The 23696-nt window shown below is 30.1% G+C and overlaps 1 protein-coding gene across 2 annotated transcripts; it reads right to left on the bottom strand.

Annotated features, from left to right (window-relative positions):
• Positions 1-106: 106 nt before the first annotated feature.
• LOC107446678 (uncharacterized) lies at positions 107-23020 on the bottom strand. Of its 2 annotated transcripts, none has more exons than XM_087168105.1 (3): positions 22263-23020; positions 2311-2367; positions 107-336 (listed from the first exon to the last, which is right to left on the bottom strand). In XM_087168105.1, the coding sequence occupies exons 1-3, from the start codon at positions 22273-22275 to the stop codon at positions 224-226; spliced, it is 183 nt and encodes a 60-aa protein (XP_087024231.1). In that variant the 5' UTR covers positions 22276-23020; the 3' UTR covers positions 107-223. The 2 variants fall into 2 exon arrangements, with proteins under 2 accessions (XP_087024231.1, XP_087024232.1); XM_087168106.1 differs by lacking the exon at positions 22263-23020 and adding an exon at positions 15893-16042.
• Between the last annotated feature and the right edge of the window lie 676 nt (positions 23021-23696).

Raw genomic sequence — 23696 nt, 5'->3', positions numbered from 1 at the left:
TGGCACGTCTTATATACCAGTGAATTGATGTTTAATAATCGTAGTGGTAGTTAAGCCACAATCTGTTCTTTAAAGGTAAGTACTTTCAATAAAAAAGTAAACGACACAATTTTTAAGCACTTTATTTTATAGCAATCATTTCAAATGGTATTGAATTATTTTAAATGATGAGCAAGTCAGATGAAGCATGATGTCTTTGCAAATGTTCATTTTTTTAAAGCAGTCACTTATGCCAAGGGATGATATAATATAACAAAACAGCAATGAGAGCAATAATCACTAAGCTGCATATCGATATACCAACAAGTCCTTCTATATAAAAACTATTTTCGATATCTGAAACAGAAGAAAGTACCATTATGAATAAGTATTTAAAAATATACTCACTTGAATAAAATCTTTGCTGAAATAATCAATTATCAACTAAATTAAAATAATCAATGAAGCGTTACGAGCTACAACTTTTAAGGTTTTAGGGTTCATTAAAACAAACTCATATTTTTATGATAAATTATTAATGAGATTAAATTATGATACAATAACGTTATTCATCTATAATTGGTCTCGCTAAACGAGTTTAAAGATTGAATAATAGAATTTTACTCATAAGTAGAAAGGTTTTGTCTTTTATTAAATACATATTTTTCAAACTTAAAAGAAAAAAATACGTTTGAATAAACCGTATTTTTTGGTGATTCATAAAATATGTGCCTCTCGTTCAGTTTCTTTCATTTTTTTCCCGTTTAAGCAGTAGCATTCACAAAACCGATGATAAAATGTAAGCACACACGTAAAAACGATTTTATGATCGCTAATATTTTATGATCGATTCGCATGCAACACAAAACTAAAACCACAACACCTCCTGTAAATATTTCGAATTTCGAAAAAAAATTTTTTGTCATTGATAAAATATAAAAAGAGTTTTTTTAAAAGTCTCGTGTTAAAAATTAGTCCTTTGACGCAGAGGGGACACCGGTGTCTCTTTTATATATATATACATTTTTTTCTGGCGCTCTAATTACAAGGAAAAATATATTTTGACATTCTTGAATCATAAAAAATAAACAGTATAATAGTCACTAAAAAAACTTATATTATCGGAATAATATTTGTACCTAAAATATAAAATCTGAAAAAAGTAGTTAAAATTTTTTTTTTTTTACATTCATATTCAAAAACTTATTAATAATTGATTTTGCAATTTAAATAAATTTCAATGATGAATAACTACTTCTCTTAGATCTAAATAACTGCAAGTAAGTGCTAATTTGGAAAATTATTGTTTAGAAGTGAGCCGTGATTGGAAGATTTTAACTTTAACGCAGAAAAAAACACTGGTGTTTCTTGCTGTATTTCATAACCTTAAATTATTAAAATGTTAAACATAATATTTTCTATTCATTTTGACATAAATTAATACAAAATAAGGAAAAAGTATGAAGAGTATTAATAAAAAATCTGCATCAGGGATAATACGGTGCTAAGAATATGGGAGAAAAGCACTTTCACCATGGAACAAATTTTACTCACGAGAAACATTATTCCTAATTGAATGAAAGGGATAAATTATTTTAATTAATTAATTTTGAAAACGTTTGAAATCAGACAATGGCGTGCAGAAGTGCGGGGTCAAAGGGACATTCATTTGACGATTACGAACTTTGCATCTATAGCATTTAAATTTTATAAGAAAATAAAAACTTTTAACAGAAAATTTAATTTTAATATCTATCTTAATTGGAATATTTATTGAATAATAAAATATGATTTCCGAACGAATTTATCAATGAAGTTTTAGGAAATTAATTTTTAATATTTTTTTTTCATTATGAATTATTAAATATTTACATAGCATTAATATGATTATACACCCTTTCAAGTTTTTTCTTTAAGAAAAAATTAAATCAATTTTTAAAATGCTTCGTGATTGGTTAACAGTTAACTTAGCTACGTCGCATTATGAAAATTTGACTAGTAGTCCATTACGCTTGAATATAATCAATTACAATTAAAACTTTAGATAGCTGTCTTGGACCATGAAAAACTTTCATTTGTTTATTTATTAATCTTTTTCACTCCGATGTCAACCACTGAGTAGACATAAAAAATAACCACTCAGAACCTTAAAATTTTTATATCCTAATAACCACATAATTTTATGAACTTTAGAAATTATATTAAGATATTGTACTATTGTAGTTTAAATGATTTAGTTATTTACATCAGTTCAAACAGTATATTGAAGTACTCGGAGTGCGAAAGGTTAATATTAAAAATATTGGAATAATAGTTTCAATAACTACTTACTTTTTTCTAGGATAAGTTGAGCCACTTCTTCAATCTTCGTCGAGTTGTATTGGGAGCCTGAAATAGAAATTAATGAATAAAAGCAAATTTTAACAGGTTCATGCATTAAATTAGTTTCTCAAACAAAAGAATTAAATTATTTGATAATCAACATTAATGAGTAAAAAGTTACTCATCTTTAGTTTAAATATTGTCTAAGTTTATGAGATACTTTTAAAGTCAACTTCTAAATTTATGAGAGAAATTCTAATGTAATTTTTTTACTTCGGTATCATTCTGTGTTGTCTGGCTATTTTTCGAGAGTAATCGAGCAACACCTCCTAGAGAAGAGAAGGCCTCAGCACGGATCAATTTAGTAGTCCGACGTAACGAACATAAATTGCGTTGTGGAGGAAAAATAAGAAAGATGTCACTGCGTTCGAGCTACTAAGCAGGGCAGTGGGGGTCATAAAAAATTATTCGTGTATAAAAATAGAGCAAAGTAGCTACTAATATAGGCGTATGGATAAAGGGGGGGAAGAATTAAGGACATACCCATCTCTTGAGCAGCCCTGAACCTCAGAGATCCCTTAGTGGTAGAAGGATCAAGGATTAGCCGCCAGACTAACCGTGGTAGGTTTTCGTTGTTTTCCTCTCTATGTAGCGCAAATGCTGTTTAGTTCCATCAATAAGTCCCCTACGAAGGCAAATTTTCTCCCAATACTTGATCCTGGAGTTCCTTTGTCTTCTGCATTGGGTTCAAAATTACAAGGCTACGGAGTTTAACATTGGTAGTTGTAAACTCAAAATTGGGTCGGCTGTTCAAAGACTTTTATGACATAAAAAATAAAATTAGCTTGGGCCATAGTGGCTCAGGGGAAAGAGCACTCGCCTCCTAATGATGTGAAACGGGTTCGAATCCCAACGATGGCTGGACGTTAAGAGTTCCACACCCGGCCTGCACCGACCACAGTGCTGGCGAAAAGAATCATCAGTGGCAGATGGATCATGGTTTAGAATCCTCTTGCCGTCAAGCTAACCATGAGAGGTTTTCGTTGTTTAACTCTTCATTTAACGCAAATGCAGGTTAGTTTCATCAAAAAGTACTCCATGAAGGCTAGTTTATCCCAATGTTTTATCCAGGAGTTCGTTTGTTATCTGGATTGGGTTTAAAATTACAAGGCTACGGAGATGAACATTGAAACTCAGATTTGGTTCAGCTGTTTAACGCCTGTTATAAAATAAAAACAAAATACTCTAAATTGACTACGAACATTTACATTTTATTTTTACTGCATCGACATTTAAAATTTTGTTGTAGTTGAATATCTGCAAATCACCAGACGTCATCGTAGATAAGTAGTGGCATTTGTCGATTGAGAAGACAATAAGGTTCGACACACGTGCGAGACGTCACTAAAAGGCATCCGAATTACGTTTATCAAAAAGTTACGTTTACGTTGATTCGTTTTTAAATCGCATGATGAGGTAAAATCCCTTCACTCCTTCTCCAGCTGCAAATACCTAATTAAATATGATTCACTTTTTTTAATTTACGGTGAGATTTTAAACTCATTGCATATTTTTTTGATTAGAAGAATTTAAAATTAAACATTCAACATGGTTTGAAAGTTCATAAAAGTGTGTCTCAATGTTTGATCAAGGAATTCTGTTGTCTTCTGGGTTGAGCTCAAAATTACAAGGCTACGGAGTTGAACATTGATAGTGGTTAACTCAGAATTGCGTCGGCTGTTGAACGCCGGTTATAAAATGAAATAAAATTAGTGAATATGTTTATAAATAATACATACGTTTTTGAAAAAAAGAGCAGAAATATTGTCTTACACTGTTATAAATTTGTAAATAAATTATCTTTCAATTAAGTACTGTTTCAAATGAGGAAAAAATATTTAAATTCTCACACGTGATTTATTGTTTCATTCACAATAATTTTTGAACTAACAAAATGCTTATCTCTTAAAAACTAATGTACTATTTTTGGAGCTGATTATTAATTTTTTTAAATAAATGGATGAAGAGGAAAACGTTTTTTGAAAATACATTTCACTAGTGATTCGAAAAATTTTGATAAATTTTTTTATTTTTTCCTGTCTTAAATACTTATATGCGACTCAAGTGAGCATGTCTTTTTATTTCATTTTTGATAAGGAGTCTAAAAATATATTTATTAAGGAAATGATTACGAAACATCATTTTAATGGGTGATCAAATTGATTAAATACTCTCATTGGTGTATATGTTAGACTAATTTTATTAACGAATTCTTTTTAATCTATACTGGCCACGGAGTGTTCGGGACCTATCAACAAAAATATTTCAAAAAATCAGCTTCATGCATTTACTGTGGAGTGAGACAGGACATTGATCATCTACTTAAGCACTGTCCAAGATTCCGGGCACTTCGTGGAACCCACATGAATAATTGCGAAGAGGAACATCAATTCTTCGCTATATTGACCTGCAGGAAAATTGTGACTCAAATTATTAAACAAACCCTCGAGGACATTCTAGCCCCAGATCAACTGGCCCCAGTCATGAACCAACAATAGAGCATGTCATCGTTAATTTTTACTAATCAACTTTTAGCCTTACATTTTGAATTTTTATCTACTTTTGATTTTAGACTTCATAGACTTCTAGTCAGACTTTTACTTTTAGACATTTACTATTTGGACTTTTAGCTTTCATTGATTTTAGTTTTGAGATTTTTTATCTCTTGTTTCCTTATTATTATAATCATTTAATTCTCGACATTTACACCGGCGCTATTGGGTTTCATTGCCTTTAACACATGTTTTTAATTGTCAAACATTATTGTTAATCCACTTTTAACTGATCACCACCACTGTCATTTGGCGAAATTCTACTGTAATTTTAGTTTTTAGAGAAATTTTATTGTAATAATTATACTTTTATCTCCGTATACCCCCCTGGGGTGGGTCGGAGTTCAACCTTACTTAATCTATACTTAGTCTACCACCAATTAAAATAAATTTACATTCAGTCCTTTAAGCATTCAAAACACAGTGGGTCAGACCGGATTTTAACGGACTGCGAGTGTTTTATTTTAGCTTACAGGAACTAAAAAAAAACTATTAAACTAATCAAAATAATTTACGCCGTCTTTGTCAGGACGACAAAGAAAGCCCTCATTTCCTTTTTGCGTTGGCATCAAAAATTGAAATATCAAGTGTGTGAGCTGTCATAAGCATGAAAGCGTAAAAGCAGAAGAAAGCATTGATGACAATGATGAAAGATGTAAAATTTAAAGAATGCGTAAGAGACGTGACGTCCTACAAGTTTTTTTTCTAAAGCATAATTATTATATTGCTTCAGAAATTTTTTTATAGCATATCATTTATTTAAATTTAAAAACTTTTGTTTCCATAACTTATTGACTAAAAATTTTAATTTTTTAAAGAGTAATTCCTATTAAAGGTTTTAACAGTTTAAATTCTTAATATTTGACACTAGAACACATTTCAAATGGGTTTAACTTAGGAAGTAAAGTGAGCACTGTTTGCAATGCGAACCATATAAGATTGCATATTAATTTTCAGGAGTAGGCAAGCGCAAGCGAACAGGGGGGTGCCCACTAGTTATAATTTAAGCAAAATTTTAATTTTAATAATATAGAAAGAGTTGCGTTGTAAATGTATAAAATTTAAATGTTACGAAAATAATATATCTATCGAAGATCTTTTGTTTTCAGTAGTAGTTATAAATTCGTCGAAAATATTTGTTATTGAAAAGCAAGGACGCTTATTTTCTTAACTCAATTCCTGTTCTCAAAAGACAAAGACATTTTATTACGTTCAATTTTAAGAATTCATTCTATAGAATAACCTATGAAAATTATCTTTATATTTATCAAGAATGAAGGTTAAAACCTTCAAAATCATTTAAGATTCTATCAGTGTTAAGGAAATCGTGTTTTAAATATGGCTGAGCTTGAAAACTTATAAAACAATAAAAAAGGTGTCTTGAATTCTTTATTGAATTTTAATCAAATCTGCCAGCATCTAATATGCATATTTTTAATTTTGCTCAAACCTTATAAACTACTGAAATTAGATTGTCAAAGTAAATTAGTAGAAAGCAGATGTCAAAGTAGATCATCAATTTCACATAATCAAAACAAAAAACTAAAGTTGTTTATAATTTGCTTTGAAGTAAAAAACGAAACTTTGAGATTTAATTTATCTTTCTAAAAAGTTGAAAAGAACTTAGAACTTTTCAGGCGGGCCTTTCTGGTCAAGCAGTCTCACCGATCCAATCTTTGGCCGAACATTTCAGTAGCACTCAGGTTCGAATCCCGCTGTAACTCTCCTTGTTTCTTTATGATGTCCCTCTCTAATGTGTGCTATTTGTTCTTTAACTTCACAAGGACTTATAAGCCGCCTTTGTAATGACCACACAAGTCGGCATGTGTATGTGCATCAACTTTAGTTCAGTTAAAAAAACAAACACTGCGATTGGTTAATAATTTAAATAATTAGCTTAGAATTTAAAAACTGATCTTCAAGAACTGCAAGATTAAAATTAGCTTTCTTAAAAATTGAAAACAACTTAGAACTTAAAGAAGAATGACACTGTGACGCATTTAAAAAAATTATTACTCCTCTGAAAAAAGCTAAGTCAATTTATTTATTAACTATTTTACCAATTGTAAAAAAAACATTAAATAATGCTTTCCAATAATAAACAATGGCTAATAATTTGTAGAAACGCTTTGTAAATTGTACATTCATTTCCTCCCCAAATAAACTTCGATTACGTCACACATGACTAATTTTCACTATGCTGTAAAAACTTATTTTATTCTTATTATTATCTCCACTCCAAGTTGCTAGTAATAGTTACTCAACAACCATGAAGGTCACTTTTTATGGTATTTTGGGCGTTTTGCTACGCTAAATCATGTGTTATATAATTCTCTGAAAAGGCAAAAATCTTTCTGCTCTTAAGAAATTCCAATTTTTTTTTTCTTCACATCCTCAGAGCAAAATAATTTTTACTAGAGCAATTTATTTAATAAAGACAAGAAAATTTACCTCGAAAAAATCTATTGTATGGAGAATGAGATCTGTACTAATTTTACATTATAGGTACTAATAATAAGACATTGAAACAAACAATATTAAATTAAAATAAATGATATGCAGTAGAAAAATTAGCAGAAACTACAAGAAATACGAATCCCGATGTGAGATTTTTAAAACTACATGAAAATGAATCATCATGTATAATTTTAAATAGATTGATATAATCTTCATATGCAATCTCAGTGCAATCTGCAATGATGTGCAACATCTTGAGTGCTTGACTTCACGTGCAGGTCGTCGGGCTACCGAAGCGGGGGTGCCATCCCCTCTGCAGAGGATCAAAATTGTGATGGCATGTCTTCGGATCATCCTCAGGGATGTTTCCCAGAACGTCGCCAATAGCCCATTGTGCAGCTCTAGTGCGACGTAAATGAACAACAACAGCAAACATCTTGATGCGTAATTTTAAATCGCATGAATGAGAAACGCGATGTGACACTTTTAAATCACAAGTAAATGAATCGTTGTGTCGAATTTCAAATTCTTTAATGCGATTTAGATGTTCAAATATGATGTGCAAGATTTTGATGCGTAAATTCAAATCGCGTGATCTAAGAATCGTGATGTGTAATTTCAAATCGCATGAAAATAAAACACGATGTGTAAAGTTAAAATGTTTGAATAAAAATGGCGTAATTTTAAATCACGCGAATACGAATTCCAATGTGAGATTTTTAAATCACGTGAAAATGAATCATGATGTATAATTTAAAATAGCTTGATATTATCTTGATGTGTAATCTCAATGCAATCTGCAATGATGTGCAACATCTTGATGCGTAATTTTAAATCGCATGAATGAGAAACGCGATGTGACACTTTTAAATCACAAGTAAATGTATCGTTATGTCGAATTTCAAATTCTTTAATGCGATTTAGATGTTCAAATATGATGTGCAAGATTTTGATGTGTAATTTCAAATCGAGTGAAAATAAAGCACGATGTGTAAAATTAAAATGTTTGAGGAAAAATAGCGTAATTTTAAATCACGCGAACACGAATTCCAATGTGAGATTTTTAAATCACGTGAATCGTGAAGTGCAATTTCAAATTTCATGATATGATCTTGAAGTATAATCTCAATGCAATGTGCAACATCTTGATGTGTGATCAATGCGGGTGAGTGCAAGATTAATGTGCGAAATCGTGTGAATAAGAATAGCAAGGTAAAATTTTGAATCGGGTGAAAACGAATCGCGATGTGTTATTTTAAATCGTGTGAATAGAGTTTTTATAGGGAGAAAAAAGCTTAAAAAGCTACTATTTTTTTCGGTAACTCAAAAAATCGGAACTTTAATTTAAAAGGAGTTTTTTTTAAATAAATTTGAAAATTCCGGCAAAAAAACGAAGGAAAAAAAAAAGAGTTGGCACATTTTGAAACAGAAGATAAAATGTAAATTCTTCGTAACAAATAGGGTTCATTAAATGGTATTACTTGCAATGGTTCATCATTTTATATTCAGAAATTTTTTTAATGTTAAGCTAGTTATAATAATAAAAGCATTACATATTTTTTATATATAAATACAGTTAAATTAAAATTTTTATTTTTACAAATGTTTTATAAAAAGGCATTTGCTTGTTTAGCGAGAGAAAAATCGATGAAATTTTATTTATCCAATATCTATCAATTAAACTACTTAATAACAAACATTTTACAACCGAGAAATTTATACCCGAAGCCGAACCATTTTTGGGTTTACGACTACCAATGTATAACTCCGTAACCTAGTAATTTTGAACCCAATCCGGAAGACAAGGGAATTCCTTGACAAAGTATTTGGAGAAATTTTACCTACGTGGAGGTCTTTTTGATGGAACTAATTCGCATTTGCGTTACATGGTGAGGAAAACCACGAAAACCTTCCACAGACCTGACAGCAAGGGGACTCTGACCCATGATCCGTCTACCACTGAGGATATTTTAAGTCAGCACTGTGGTCGATGCGAGCCAGGTGTGGAATTCGCATCAACCAGCCACCGGTGGGATTCGAACCCGGTTCACCTCATTGAAAGGCCAACGCTCTATCCCCTTAGCCACCACGGCTCTAATAACATACATTCACTTCAATAAGTTAACTAAAAACTGAAAAGAATATTTTGGCCACATAAGGAAGTATTTACACGCAGCAAAATCACAGTATTCGATATCAACAACTGGAAGGTCGTAACTGTACGATTAAAGATCGATTCGACCAAAAGGATCGATTACAGAACGATGAATGGATATCAATGCTTTTCAATCGCAAATTTATTGACAGCAACGCAGTATATACAATTTTCGCAAGGTATGCCATTTGTAAGTATAATATAGTAAGTAAAGTTTTTATAATACAGGGTGTTTACAAAGTCCCAGACCCATTTTGATGTTTATTTCTCATAAAATAATAAAGATAGATTTTATTTTATTTTATAACCGTCGTTGAACAGACGACCCAATTTCATGGGCTTACGACTACTTACGTTCAACTCCGTAGCCTTGTAATTTTGAACCAATCCAGAAGACAAGGAAACTCCTGGATCAGTACCCCCAGAGGTATTGATTTGTTGTGGGAACATGGAGGACTTTGAGACTCGACAGATTTAACGTGCATCAGTCACCATTTACTACACGGGGAGTCTTCGGCCGGCGAGGATCGAACCCACGACCTCTTGGATATGGGCCCGGCGCCCTACCGACCAGGCTATCCCGGCCCAATAAAGATAGATTAAAATTAATAACATAAATGGTTAGATAGACTCAAAAAGTTTCATGATGATCCTTGTCAATGAACTTCCACGTGTGCCCCTTCGTCGCACGGAGAATATCAAGTCGATAGTCAATTTCACGCCAGGTAGCGGCAGGCATGTCGGCATCCACAGAGGCTATTGCGGTTGTAATTCTGGATTTTAGGTCATCAATGTTCGACACGACCCTCCTGTAAACATTGTCCTTTATAAATCCCCAAAGAAAAAAGTCCAGCGGCGTTATATCAGGTGATCTGGGTGGCCAAGGAATTGAACCTCCTCGCCCAATCCATCTTCTTGGAAAATGGTCATTCAAAGAACTACGAACGATGATACCCCAACGAGGGGGTGCACCATCTTGTTGCAAAAAGACATGTGGCTGAAGCTCTTCTAGTTCTGGAAATACAAAGTTTTCCAACAAGTCTAAGTATACGATTGATGACCGTCTTTTCTGTAAAAAAGAAAGGCCCAATGACTCGGTCGTGCATTAGTCCACACCACACATTAACCTTTGGGGAATCCCTTTGTGTCTCACGGTATTCATGGGGGTTTTCAGATCCCAATCTGTGCACATTATGGTGATTAACAATGCCAGAAACATGAAAGAATGCTTCGTCGGAGAACATTATGCTCTTCAGAAAATCAGCAGCATCTTCTATCCTCCCAACCATATCCGTTGTAAACCTCTAAAAAAGAAGGGGGCACACGTGGAAGTTCATTGACAAGGGTCATGAAACTTTTTGAGTTTATCTAACCATTTATGTTATTAATTTTAATCAATCTTTATTATTTCATGAGTTATTAAACATCAAAATGGGTCCGGGACTTTATAAACACCCTGTATATTATATATCTTATCTTTTCAGCATATTTTAAACGATTTTTTTTTTTTACAGTTTGAAGTTTGCTCGTTTTTCGATGTGTTACTCATTCTCAGACTAGTGAGAAATGATTCTTGCTCGTTTTGCTACAAGATGGCCCAAACACTAGCCTTTAAAACACACAGTAAATCCATACGAGAGTAGATTATCTCACTTCTAATGCAAGTGGAAAGGGATTGAATATATATACAAATCATCTCAAAAAATTAATCGATGATTTTAAACTACGCATGAAAATATCGATATTCCATGATGGATTATCGAGCCTCTTTCAGCTCAAATTGAAAACGTCGATAGAAATCATTGAATCATTAGTTGAACTTAAATTATTAAAAATTCTATTTTCTTTAAATTTTTGGAGGTCGATGATCAACCAAAACACTCCACTAATAAAATAATTGTACAATTTGATAACCTTGGAGCGAACAATTAGATAATTGAATGTTATTACACGAAGATTAACATATTAGTTTGAAGAGAAGCAATATGAAAATTAACATAATAATTTATAAATATCAATAAATGTTTTGCATTCGAAAGCATTATGAAAAATAACGTCGTTAATAACTTTAGATTTTACTCACCTATAAACACTACGAAATTTTGCCTCTTTATGTTAAAATATTTACAGATTTTGTATTGTAAGCACTAAAAAAGTAAACTGGTTTTCAAAATTGTGCAATATCTTTCATGGTTATTAAACATATTGTTTTATGTTTAATCAAAACAAGAATATTTTAGCATACCAATAAAAAAGGGAGACATTACATTTCGCCATAGGTCATTAAATCAGTACAGCACTAAAATGGAAGAAACGGAAGAAATAGATCAAGTGAAAGTGAAAGAACGGAAGTACGGTATTGTGCGCTGAAGTTGATCAGGTTGATTTGTTGTGCTTTCCCACGTCTTCGCAATGCAAGTTTTTTTTCCAACTTCGCGAAAAATCAGGGCTAAATTATAGGATTCTTCATTGTTTACGACATTCTGAGATACTACAGTAACTTAATATGGAAGGAGAAGGTTACGTCTAGGGTTTTAGCATTTAAATTTTTTTTTTACTTCCAAACACGCTAAAATTTTAAAAGATATGAAATGCAAATATTAAAAATTTTATAAATACAAAACATTGAAAAACCTATGACAATTTTATTTAAATTATGATGTAATAAAAGTTTAAAAGTGCAATGAAGTACAAATTGTTTAAATTTTAAAATTCAATCAATTTGAATGTACTCATGAATTAAATTAATTGTTGGCGGTCACAAGCGACCGCCTTGTGGCCAGTTCGTAGCCAATTCTGCAAGATTTTGAAAAAGGAATCCGAACAAAAATATGATACATTAATTTTAACCTATTTATTCTTCACAAACATAGTTATGTATTCAGACTTATATAAATCGTAGTTAAACGATTACCAAAATAGAAAACTATTGTTTGATTTTAATTGTAATAAATTAAATGCTAACAAAAAGGATTCTCGATTCTCTCATACTTTTTTCCCATTGCTGTTATCTCTTAAATTTTTGTCCTTGTAACTAATTTTATTCATTTTTGTATTTATTACTCAGCATTTTTCTTGAATACATTAAATGTTTTTTATGATTAATAAATTAAATTCATAAAAAGGAAATACTCTTTTCTCTTAACTCATTAAATTTAAAATAAATAATTCGCAGTGGACAGATGGAAATGTACACAATATTGCTAGAGTTAAATAAAATATTATTGTATGCAAATTGACGTCATCATGAGTCAAATCTCTGTTTTAAACGTAATCCATGTCGAAAAATAACAATAGCTTTCAATTCGACGCCATTTTATTTATTCCTACAACCATATAAGTAGAAATGATAATTTTTTCAACCTTCTTTAAGGCTACAGCCCTTCACAATAAATATATATTTAACCGTTTGTTGAAATTAATTTTTTTTCCTGTTTTCTTTCCTTGGAATTGATTTTGAGTGCAGTGTTTACTGCAGTGGAGCAGTCGGTTAAGGCGTAGCTCACCCCTCTGGCTACAGAGCCAGGGGTAGCGAGTTCGATCCTGGCACAAAGGCCAGAATCGATTATGCTGCGTAAACGTATGCGGACTAAAATAAACTGATCAAATGATGCTATAAGCAAAATCTCGTTGAACCTTTCGGTATTTATCAACCATAGCAAAATGGTAAATGCATTTTGACACAATTCATAATTGAAACTTAAAATTTCGATAACCAGGTCAGATAATGTCTCGTTGTTACTGCTCAGTTTTTAATCGAAGTTATTTATTTGTATTTTATTTGCTAAAGCATTTTTTTAATTTTTTTTTGTTGCTTTTTTTTAACATTTTTGAAATTATTGTAACACATAAAAATTGCAAGAAAATGTTGTACATTTTCTAAGTTTTAGATACACTAGTTGAAATCGATTACCCTTTTTAAGCAAACTGTTAGAATCAACAAAGTCAAATTAATCAAGTTACAATTTTTTGTTGTTGTTAGGTCAAAAAGCTTAACTTGGCTTCGTAATAATAAAATGGTAATGGAGTAACTTAATTAAAAATATTTAAATAGCAATAACAATTAAATTAATCAATTAATAAAATAAACAATTTAGATCATCGGCTTCGATGCAACGAAATAATAGATTTAAGAACTTTTTTCCATTCATTTATAAAATTATAAGCTGAATAAGTCATCATAGCGATGTTCTATTTATTGCTGAAAAATATTAATTAGTGATCGTTTTTAAGTTTAAAATCACTTTGTAAAATATTTCCTATTGGGTACTTACAACTCGGGAGGATGTGAAGTGACTATGCCAAACCTGATTGGCTTCTGAATCGACAAATGCCACGATTTACCAACGATGACGTCACTTTCAGGTATCCAATTAATAAAATTATTATTTTTTAAGTCCCTATCCTTTCTCCGTAGACTAACATTAGCTTTCAAACAAACAGAATAAAAAAATTATTTTTTCCTAAAACTAGTAACTTGGTAAATAACAGCTTGCTGATTCTAATGTCATAAAAAAAATTAAACACACAAAAAACTAACACATGATATGCAGAAGTTCGGTTACTCAATGCTATATCACGAAAAATGCTTACGTGTAACTTCTAATTAGACACGGTGACGCAGCTTTAAACTGATGTTGAAAACACATACTTCCGGTGTTAAACAAATATTTATTAATCCAAGTATCAAGTACAGTTCGTTCACCAGGAGTTGGCACTTGGCTCCACCTCCCATCACGTGGTATCCGACTGTACTATTTTGCTATTTTAGGGAGAAAGATGTAAACAATCCTGAATAAGGTTACTATTTGACAATCGTATAACAAAAATATTTATTTCGCAGTTTTTATGTGCATTTTTTTAACATTAAATATATTTCATAAATTTGATGATATTTCTGTCGTTTGAGTGAATAATTTGTTCTTTTTGAGACATTTTCGTTACTATAGCTAATTAAACGTATTTTAAATTTAAAACAGCAGTTTCTAAATTTGAAATATATTTAATTAGCTAGAATAACGAAAGGTATAATAGCAGGTGATAAAGCGAAGTAAGAGACTGAAAAAGAATTCACTTTTTGCATTTGGCGCGCATTAAGGGTTGTCTCATTTTCAAGAGCGGAGATGTTTCTCCTTTTACTTACTCTCACGCTGAAATAAACTCTGCGTCCGAGGAGGTGGAGCCAAGCGCCAACTCCTGGTGAACGAACTATAATATTAATGCCTTGGCATATGAAGAAATCATGGTCAAAGCGCTTATTTTATTTGCATTTGCTCTCCATAGTAAGGAAAAAAATTGTAAGAGCTGCTGTATTGAACATTCAACTTTACTTGGGTATTTATGCAGCGCAAAGGCTATGAGATTTAAAAATTTGAAATTTCAGTGGTGTGTAGAGAAAAATGTACCAGAAGTACGAAGGAATAAAAAGAATAAAATTCATTAATCAGTTCAAAAAATTTTAACTGTTAAACTTGTAGTAAGAAACACCATGCGCGTCGCTCTGCAGTCTCTAAGAATGTAACTAAAGAGTTGAAATTTTACTTTTTTATTAATGAGCTTAATGAGTTATTATTGAAATCGTAACTACTTTTTTTTGCGAATATTTCTCCTGCCTTTTTTACGTTAAATAATGTCTATTAATGCATTGTTGCAGTAACAATTAATCTTTTTCGAGTATTAAGGTCGCGTCTGACTGTCGGAAGTAATTAATAAAAAAAAAGGAAAGATAGAGATTGCATGTTGCCAGATCTTAGCACGTTGATATTATCTTCATTATTTAAATATTTTTAAAAATGTTAAAAAACTTAATTCCAGAACTATAAAATCCTCTGCCAATTTGAACTGCAATAATGATAAAAGTCTTGTTAACAAGCAAAATCACTTCATTAATCTCTTATGATTGAGTTACACAATAATTTGTATTCCATATATTTTTGATTATCATATATTTTTTTTCTTTGAACAGTCGATTATTTTTCAAAACCAGATAATCGTCAATTTTGATACGTTCAACAGAATCTTTTTACACAAAATTATAATAATAATTATATATTTTATTAACAAAATATGTTTGTATATATGGAAAATATTGACATTTAAAGTGGGGGGGACAATGATGAATGAAAAGCAATCGAGGGGGTTAATGAGCGAAGCGAGTTCCTCCTAATGCTATAGAATATTTATTTTTCTTATTTCCTACACGCATAATAAAAATTGGATTCATAGAATTTACCAGTAATTTTATTATTAATAAAGCACTAAAATAAAGATAATAGCAAATAATGATGACAAAATTGCAGATTTAATGTTTTTTAAATATAAGATAACAATACAATAATATGAAAAATTTCAAGGTAAAAATACTCACGGGTCATTTAAAACAAAATGTTGAATACACTGTACATGCAATTCATCGCTTTATCATTCAAATAATACTTTAGATAACTTAAGTAACTATTTACAGCAGAGCTTTTAAAATGTTAGCAAATGTTTATTTAAGTTTTAGTTCCTTCATATAACACATGAATATTATTTCTAAGACGTACGTAATTTGTAATTTTAATGCTGTTTCATCTCTTGATATCTAATTACATTAACCTTGTCGACGATGTTTAAAAAATAGATAAAAAATTGTAATATGAAGAAAAAAATGAAAATTAAAAAAAATGACAAAACAAAGAGATAACAGAAAAAACAAATTATATAATGTAAAAATGAGAGATAATGGGATTGATAATCACCATAAATTTAATAAAGCTCAAGATTAAGTTGTATCTTAGAGCTGTGGGCGATATCATAATTTAAATATAGCGATAGATGGTCAAGAAATATAGTTATTTCATGATATATCGGGACATTTCACCAAATTAATTAAATTACATAATTTTTTTAGAAAGAATATTTTCGTTACCCAAATTTATCAATGCTCAGGAAAATACTGTATTCCATAATTACAGTTATCGATAATACTGCGATATTATTAAATTCAATATTCATCGCTGTCGATAATGATATCATTGTATTTGATATTTTATCAATAATAATTACGCTATTATCATTTCTGTTTAAGATCATATAAATGATATTAGTTTTAAGCCGTGGTATTGAAGATAAATCGTGAGAATTATATTTTAAATCACGTTTCAGAGATGCATAAGAAAATATATTTCACGATATATCGCCTAACTTTACTTGCATCTTACATGCATAACTGTTTTAAAACAATTGTCCAACAAAATTTCTATTTAATGAATTTAAAATTGTTATGTTCTCAGATGTTGTATTAAAAAACTTTGTTAAAGAATGACCCACATAAACTTGAATCTAAATCTTTAGTAATAAGATGTTAAGTTTGCTTCTGTGTCGCTCTTTTAACTCCAGAACCGTTTGTTCAATCATCCTGAATTTTGGACAGCGGCAGCCTAAGGTAATTTCAGCCACCGATCCTAAAAATCGTTCAAAGTCTTTAATTAGATTGTTTGGGAGAGACGTTCTTAATGGTTTAGAACTAGCCATGAACTAATAATACTTAAAGATAATCCACTCTGACGTCATTACGACATTCAATGTAGATACTTTTTGTTTTCCTTTTTGATAAGGAACTTAAAAATACATATTAAGAACAATCTCTAAGGAACATTCTGTACACTGAATTTTTGTTATAAGAAGAGAATGCATTTACTATGTTATATACAAATTAAAGTCTCAACTTCCGAAATAACAGTTGAGTAATTTTGAAAGTCTGTTCATACTGAGTTTAAAATTATTCCTGGAAAGGCAATTAAAATTTTATTCTAGTTTTCAGCAATAGATTCGAACAAGGAAGTGAAGTTATATTTTTAACAAAATAAGATATTAAAAATAAAGCATCTTTATTTATGGGATTTTTAATAATTGTTGATCATTAAATCTGAAAATTTTGAAATTGTAGCAATTTTAATGACAACCAGTTTGTAATGAATATTTACACAAATATTTATTCTGTGAGGGCTATATTCCAACAAAGTTTGTTTGTTATTCCAACAAAGTATGATTTAAAAAAAGAACTGTTTCAAGTCTGGATTTTAATGTTATACTTTCTGACTTCGGACTTACATACCTGTATACGAAATTAAACACGTGATTCCAAAATAGTTTGCTTACAATCTACTAACTAAAAGACAAATACATATATATAAATTTAGCAATTATATTTTTTTCTCCTTTAAAATTTCAGGGTATTTTATTGCAATGAATTTGAATATGCAGCTGATATGTTTTGCTTAACTTCGCCCAGTGTCATTAAAACAGACTATGCAATTAAGTCGGGCTCATTATCTGAAAGAAATCTTGGGAGTCGGGCTCTAAATAAAGTTTTAATATACATTCCTACTACCTTCAAACTAAACAAATACACAGAATTCCGTTTAGTTGAATTATTAAATGTGAAAAATAATTTAAATTTAATATAATTAAGAAGCATAATATATTTCATTTGACATATGCGAATTTCGGTCTTTGTCACATTAAATCACGGAGTCGGGCAAGCTTTGTTTACAAAAGAATCCTATTAATCTGAGGCTCGGACTATGAAAAGTAAAACTGAACTCATATCCACTATACACAGAGGACACATTCCCGGATGACAAGTACCCCCCCCCCCCAATGGCATTGCCACCTAAGCCATTATAAGCAGGGGTCTGTCCAGACATTTTGTGAAAGGTCCGGTTTTTGTGAAATTGTGGAAAAATTACTCACATTCTTTCAACCAGGGTCATGCTTTTATGAATTTGTGCAAGTAGGGTTCGGTTATTGCAAAAAACTTTTTCAAGCAGTTTTTAAATTGTAAATAGATTCAAGATTATGTTCAGCAATGTAAAATTATAATGAAAAAAATTAAATTTTCAAAAATAAACAGCAATTGCTGTTTCTAAATTCGAGATGCAACATACAAATATTTAGTATTTAGCCTATACTGCTGAACACAGAATATTCATTTCGGACGAATAATGGAAGAATCATCTGCCCAAGACAAAACTTAATTCTTTTACATCCATCTTACTTGTTTTCTGTCCTGGGAAGGGTTTATTCAATTAACAAAATAATAATGAAGATAAACAAATTTGGAAAGGGTCCAATTAAAACAAAAATAATTTTGTGAAGGGTCCGTTTTTATGAAAAGATATTTTGTGAAGGGTCCGTTAACGGACTCAAATTTCTTCTAAACAGACCCCTGATAAGGATATAGAGACAGTAGAGCAAGTGGGGTTCACCTTTCAAAGACACTAGGGGATTCAAAGTTAGTGATTTTCCATTTAAAAAAATATATAAAAATTTCATTTTTAATAAATTAAAATTTTTACAATTGAAGAACTTGTTATCTAATTTCTTGTAGTTTATTTACGTCGCACTAGAACTGTACAATGGGCTATTGGCGACGGTTTGGGTTACATCCTTGAGGATGATCGGGTGACATGCCATCACAATTTTCATCCTCTGCAGAGGGGATAGCATCCCTTCATGCTTCGGTAACCCGACAACCTGCAATCGAACTCGAGCACTTAACGGTACAACAGTTTAACGCGGACTAATACCGCACACCCTCGGTACCTTCGTAATCTGATTAAAGTGGTCAGCCACCCGCACACTTACTGCTTGACTTCGGTAAACTACTGGGAACCGTGTCTTAACGATCAAGATCCCTGCGGAACATTTAATTTATTATATATATGAAATAGAAAAGAAAGTAGAAGTCTACATTTTTAGATACCCAGCACAAAAAACTTCACATCAAAATTTTAAAATTATGAAATGAGATTTAGCTAAACATTTTATGGTGATTATTAAACAGGGCCCTTGAACGCAAAACCTCATTGTTTCTATAATCTACAACTGTTGGATTAATAAGGTATACATGATTCATTAGTGTAAAATGTAAAAGATAAGATTTTTTTAAAGATGTTTGTCTTTAAAAATTAATTAAAAAATAATAATAATAAGCGTTTCAATAATACAAGCAGAAATCTGGGGTGCTGAGTAGGGATGTAACGAATAATGATTTGGTCATATATTCGATTATCGGCCAAAAAAAATCAGCCGAATAGCACCATTTCTTTTTTTAAAAGAAAAAAAAAACATTAATAAATATTATTTTTTATTTATAAATAAGTTTAATCATTTTAGAAAAATAATCAAGACTTAGCTACATTATTTATGTTGAGGGGAAAAAAACTATAATAATCCATTTGAAATACTTAAGATAATAAACTGACTAACGGCAATTTTAAAAAAAAAATTGAGTAGGAAAAAGAAAAAAAAATTCTCTTTATTCTTAAAACAAAACTTTAATACTAAAAATCATATTTTTTGGAGAAAAAAATATCCATAAAACGCTTAAAAGAGATATAGTTCATCAGAAACGCTTTTAAAAATGCCGTGCTAACATAAAAACGTCCATTAAAAAAAAGATAGTCAAAAGCGAAACACAAAAAATAAAAATCGACCTTAATTTTTAAAGAAAATTTTAAAACTGAACATCTCAATTGTCCAATTACCGTATTTTCTCGAAAAATGAAGAAAACAGAATTAAGTATAATAGAATCCCTCTTAATTGCCTAATAATAATGCATAAGTAGTTTTTTTCCAAGTGAAGTAAATTTTTTTATTGTTAATATTTATCAATAACTTGCTATATAACTGTAAATAATATAAAAAATATTAAAAATTAATTAAACAAATTTCTTTACACATTAGTTATTCCTTCACAATCCAGTCATTTTGACTGCTTTTGAGCAATATAGGTATATAAAGTTTCAGTCTTTCTAGTGTTAAAAAAGAAAAATGTAGTTAGAAACCAAAACAAAATGCTTTTATAATTTTTAAATGAAAAATTCAACGTTAAAAATCTCAACTAAAATTTTTGCCATTGCCGTATTTTTAAAAGAAAAATACGGATAAAAGAATTAAGTTTATTAAAAACGGTCCTTAAAAATTGCTGATAAAAAGCAAAAGTGAAATAGTAAAAAAAAATTTTCTTAGTTGATAAAATATAATTTTAACGTTCAAAATCACAGTTTTCTGTGTTATCGGTTATCTGTCTTACCGTAGAAAAGTGATATTAAAAGAATTAGTCTATTAGAAACTCTACGATATAATAAAAACAGTAAAAAAAAATAACATACTCAATTCTTAAAACAAAAAGTGTTGAAAAAAGGACGAAATTTTCAAGTCCGAATAAAATTTTTAAAAAAATCAGCAGTATAAAACTTGTGGTTCAGTATATAGTAATCTAGTTTCAATTCTTCAAATTTCGCTTTTTCATTTGTCTTTCAGAACTAAATTTGCAAGTTTTAGAACTTAAATATGTGTAAAAACTATTTATAATAACGTATAGTAAAAAATACAATTTTAGATTACTCCTTATCACATCTATTTATAATAATAATTTAATAATCGTCGTTGAGCACCCGACCCAATTTTGGGTTTACGACTATTAATGTTCAACTCCGTAGCCTTGTGATTTTGAACCAATCCAGAAGACAAGGAAACTCCTGGATCAGTATTCCCAGAGGTATGATTTGCTATGGGAACATGGAGGACTATGTGACTCGACAGATTTAATGTGCATCAGTCACCATTTACTACACGGGGATTTTTCGGCCGGCGGGGATCGAACCCACGACCTCTTGGACATGGGCCCAGTGCCCAACGAAAAAGGCTATACTAGCCCTTTATTATATCTATTCAAATTAAAAAAAATCTGACGATGAAAACTTTTTGAAATATACTTTGCCGAATATTTGCCAAACATTCGGCCAACCGAATGCTGCTGTGCAATTGAAAAATCAACGTAAGCGACAAAAAATTCTAAATTGAGATTATTATATATTTGGCTTCTTTGTATGATTAGCGGCAAAAAAATTTAAAAAAAAAATTTTTTTTAATGAGTTTTTTGAAATTCTATTTCAGCGTTCATAGCATTAGCAATAAAAGAAAATTGTCAAACCACTTTTCTCGGAATCAAGCGAAGTTTTTACGTTTTTTTTTTTTTTTTTTTTTCAATTGCACGGCAGAATATTCAGCAGTAGTGGCCGAATATTAGTTAAATACCTAGTGCTGAGTATCATTTTCCGAAGTGCAACTCAGAAAGTAAATGTTTAAAGGGTACAGGGCATTACATAGTCTATCTAATAACGGTTCTACAACCACAAATGATCTTGGATTCAATTTCATTTTAGACTAACTGAATGTAAAAAAACACTCATTACACATTTGATAGTTAAATCATTAACTTTTGAAGAGTCATAAAATATTTTAGTCCAAGTATAATTATTAAACAATATAAGATTTAAAATGATGACATAATATATTAAAGATAGATTTGAAATGATGACAAATAAACAACAATTATATATTTTCAGATCGCTAAATATAAATACAATTAAGTTACTATAATAAAATTAATCTAAATCAAATGAAATTATGATAGTATTATTAAATAGAGAATCCTTAAGTATTAATAATCATGAAAATATTTATATTTTAAATAGTTAGAATTGAACATAGCATATTTCAAATAAGCAAAGTTAGCGTAACTTAAAAACTAAATTCAAAATAAAATAATATATATATTTTAAATCTGAGAAAAATATGCAGTTAAATTTTTTTTAAAAAGACGTCGAATTCAATAAAATGTAATATTATAACCATCACAAAAAAATTAACTAATAACGAGAGAAAAAATATAATTCACAACTTACTGCCAGCAGTCATCTTTAACAATTTTTTTAATCCATTTTACATAGTGAGACTTAAATTATTCATAGCAAATCACAGTACAGTAAGATTTCACAAACATTCAAGGATGAAGAAAAAATATCCCATAATTTCAGTAATACGATAGTCTTCTCAAATTTTAGTTAAATATGTATACGAGTAGCTGTGTAAAATGCCGTAAGACTTAAAACAGCTCCTTTTCCACATCAATGAAAAATTAGAAATAACGCTTCACGGACATTGCGCCATGAATCAAAAGTCGCCAACAAAACAATAGATACAAGCGGAATTATTTCAATGCTACAGGAAAACAGGATTGCCGTATTTGACACTTCATTAAACACCTGAATACAAATCGAGGTTTCTTTATTGTTCTTTTTTTTTTCGTATAGGGGTTTTGTTTTTGTAATGAGAAATGCAATTTCATTCAAAGAAAAACAAATCTTACTACTTCTAATACCAAGTTTTTGTCATTGAAATTGAAAGGGGATTGGCGGTAATAATTTGGCTTAGTAATATTGGCGAAGTTAACAATTGAGCCTAGGTTTGATGTAGACGGAATTATTAGGGCTTTATATTTGTCTTAATATTCGAAGAGCATATTAAGTCGTTGCTATAAACTTGATGGTTATGAAAATAAATATTTTATTTTTATTCCAATTGAGCAACCTTGAAATACCACTTTGTAAATGTCGAGGTCATCGATTAAATTCGAGTAGGCGTCGATGGAAGAATGAATTGCAGAGTAGTTATGACGGCATCTACTTTTAAAGACACTTAAAATCTGTTAATTTTATTTTCACAATAAAAAACTCGACATTTAATGAGAATACCAGTTGTGGAAAACAACATATTTTTATCTTCATAATCATATTTTTGTTGTTTATTTGCGAATTATTTTTAGTTTCAAAACAAGTTGCTAAATTTTTTTAATTCACAATTTAGGAATCACAAGATTTTTTTTCCATTTAAAATATCGTCTGTTTTTCAATCCATATTTTAAGATTTCGTTCATTATAACTTACTAATTCAAAAATAAATTAACATTAAAATTTTAAGTTTCCTACATCGGATAAAAAGATATTTTTAAAATATTTTTCTAAAAAGATATTTATAGAAAATTTATATAAGGATTCTGAACCAAAATAAATTTTTAATTCACGAGATAGATTTTTTTCATTTATTATTTATTTCTATGAAATTCAAACATACTTAGAGTACAATCAAAGTATAGTATTGACCAACAAAATTTAGGGCAGCAAAATTTTCTTCCAACTCATTTTGTTGGGAGGGCAATTTTAATCAATTTTTGGTCAAAGAATTAGATTCGATTAAAAAGTTCTTAGAACGTTCCAATTTCGAAGAATTTCATTTGAAATGTGCTGAAACCACCCTTTTTGGAAGATTTAATTGCTTTG

Source organism: Parasteatoda tepidariorum, chromosome 7, assembly GCF_982258835.1.
Source record: "Parasteatoda tepidariorum strain Cologne lab strain chromosome 7, Ptep-v5.0, whole genome shotgun sequence".
Taxonomy (NCBI): Eukaryota; Metazoa; Arthropoda; class Arachnida; order Araneae; family Theridiidae; genus Parasteatoda; species Parasteatoda tepidariorum.
The sequence above is the reverse complement of the archived record's forward strand: the minus strand, read 5'-3'. Positions and strand labels throughout refer to the sequence as shown.

Coding starts and splice junctions, on each gene's coding strand:
- LOC107446678 (XM_087168105.1), bottom strand. Junction 337..2,310: donor TCAACTTATCCTAGAAAAAA/GTAAGTAGTTAT, acceptor CTTCTGTTTCAG/ATATCGAAAATAGTTTTTAT.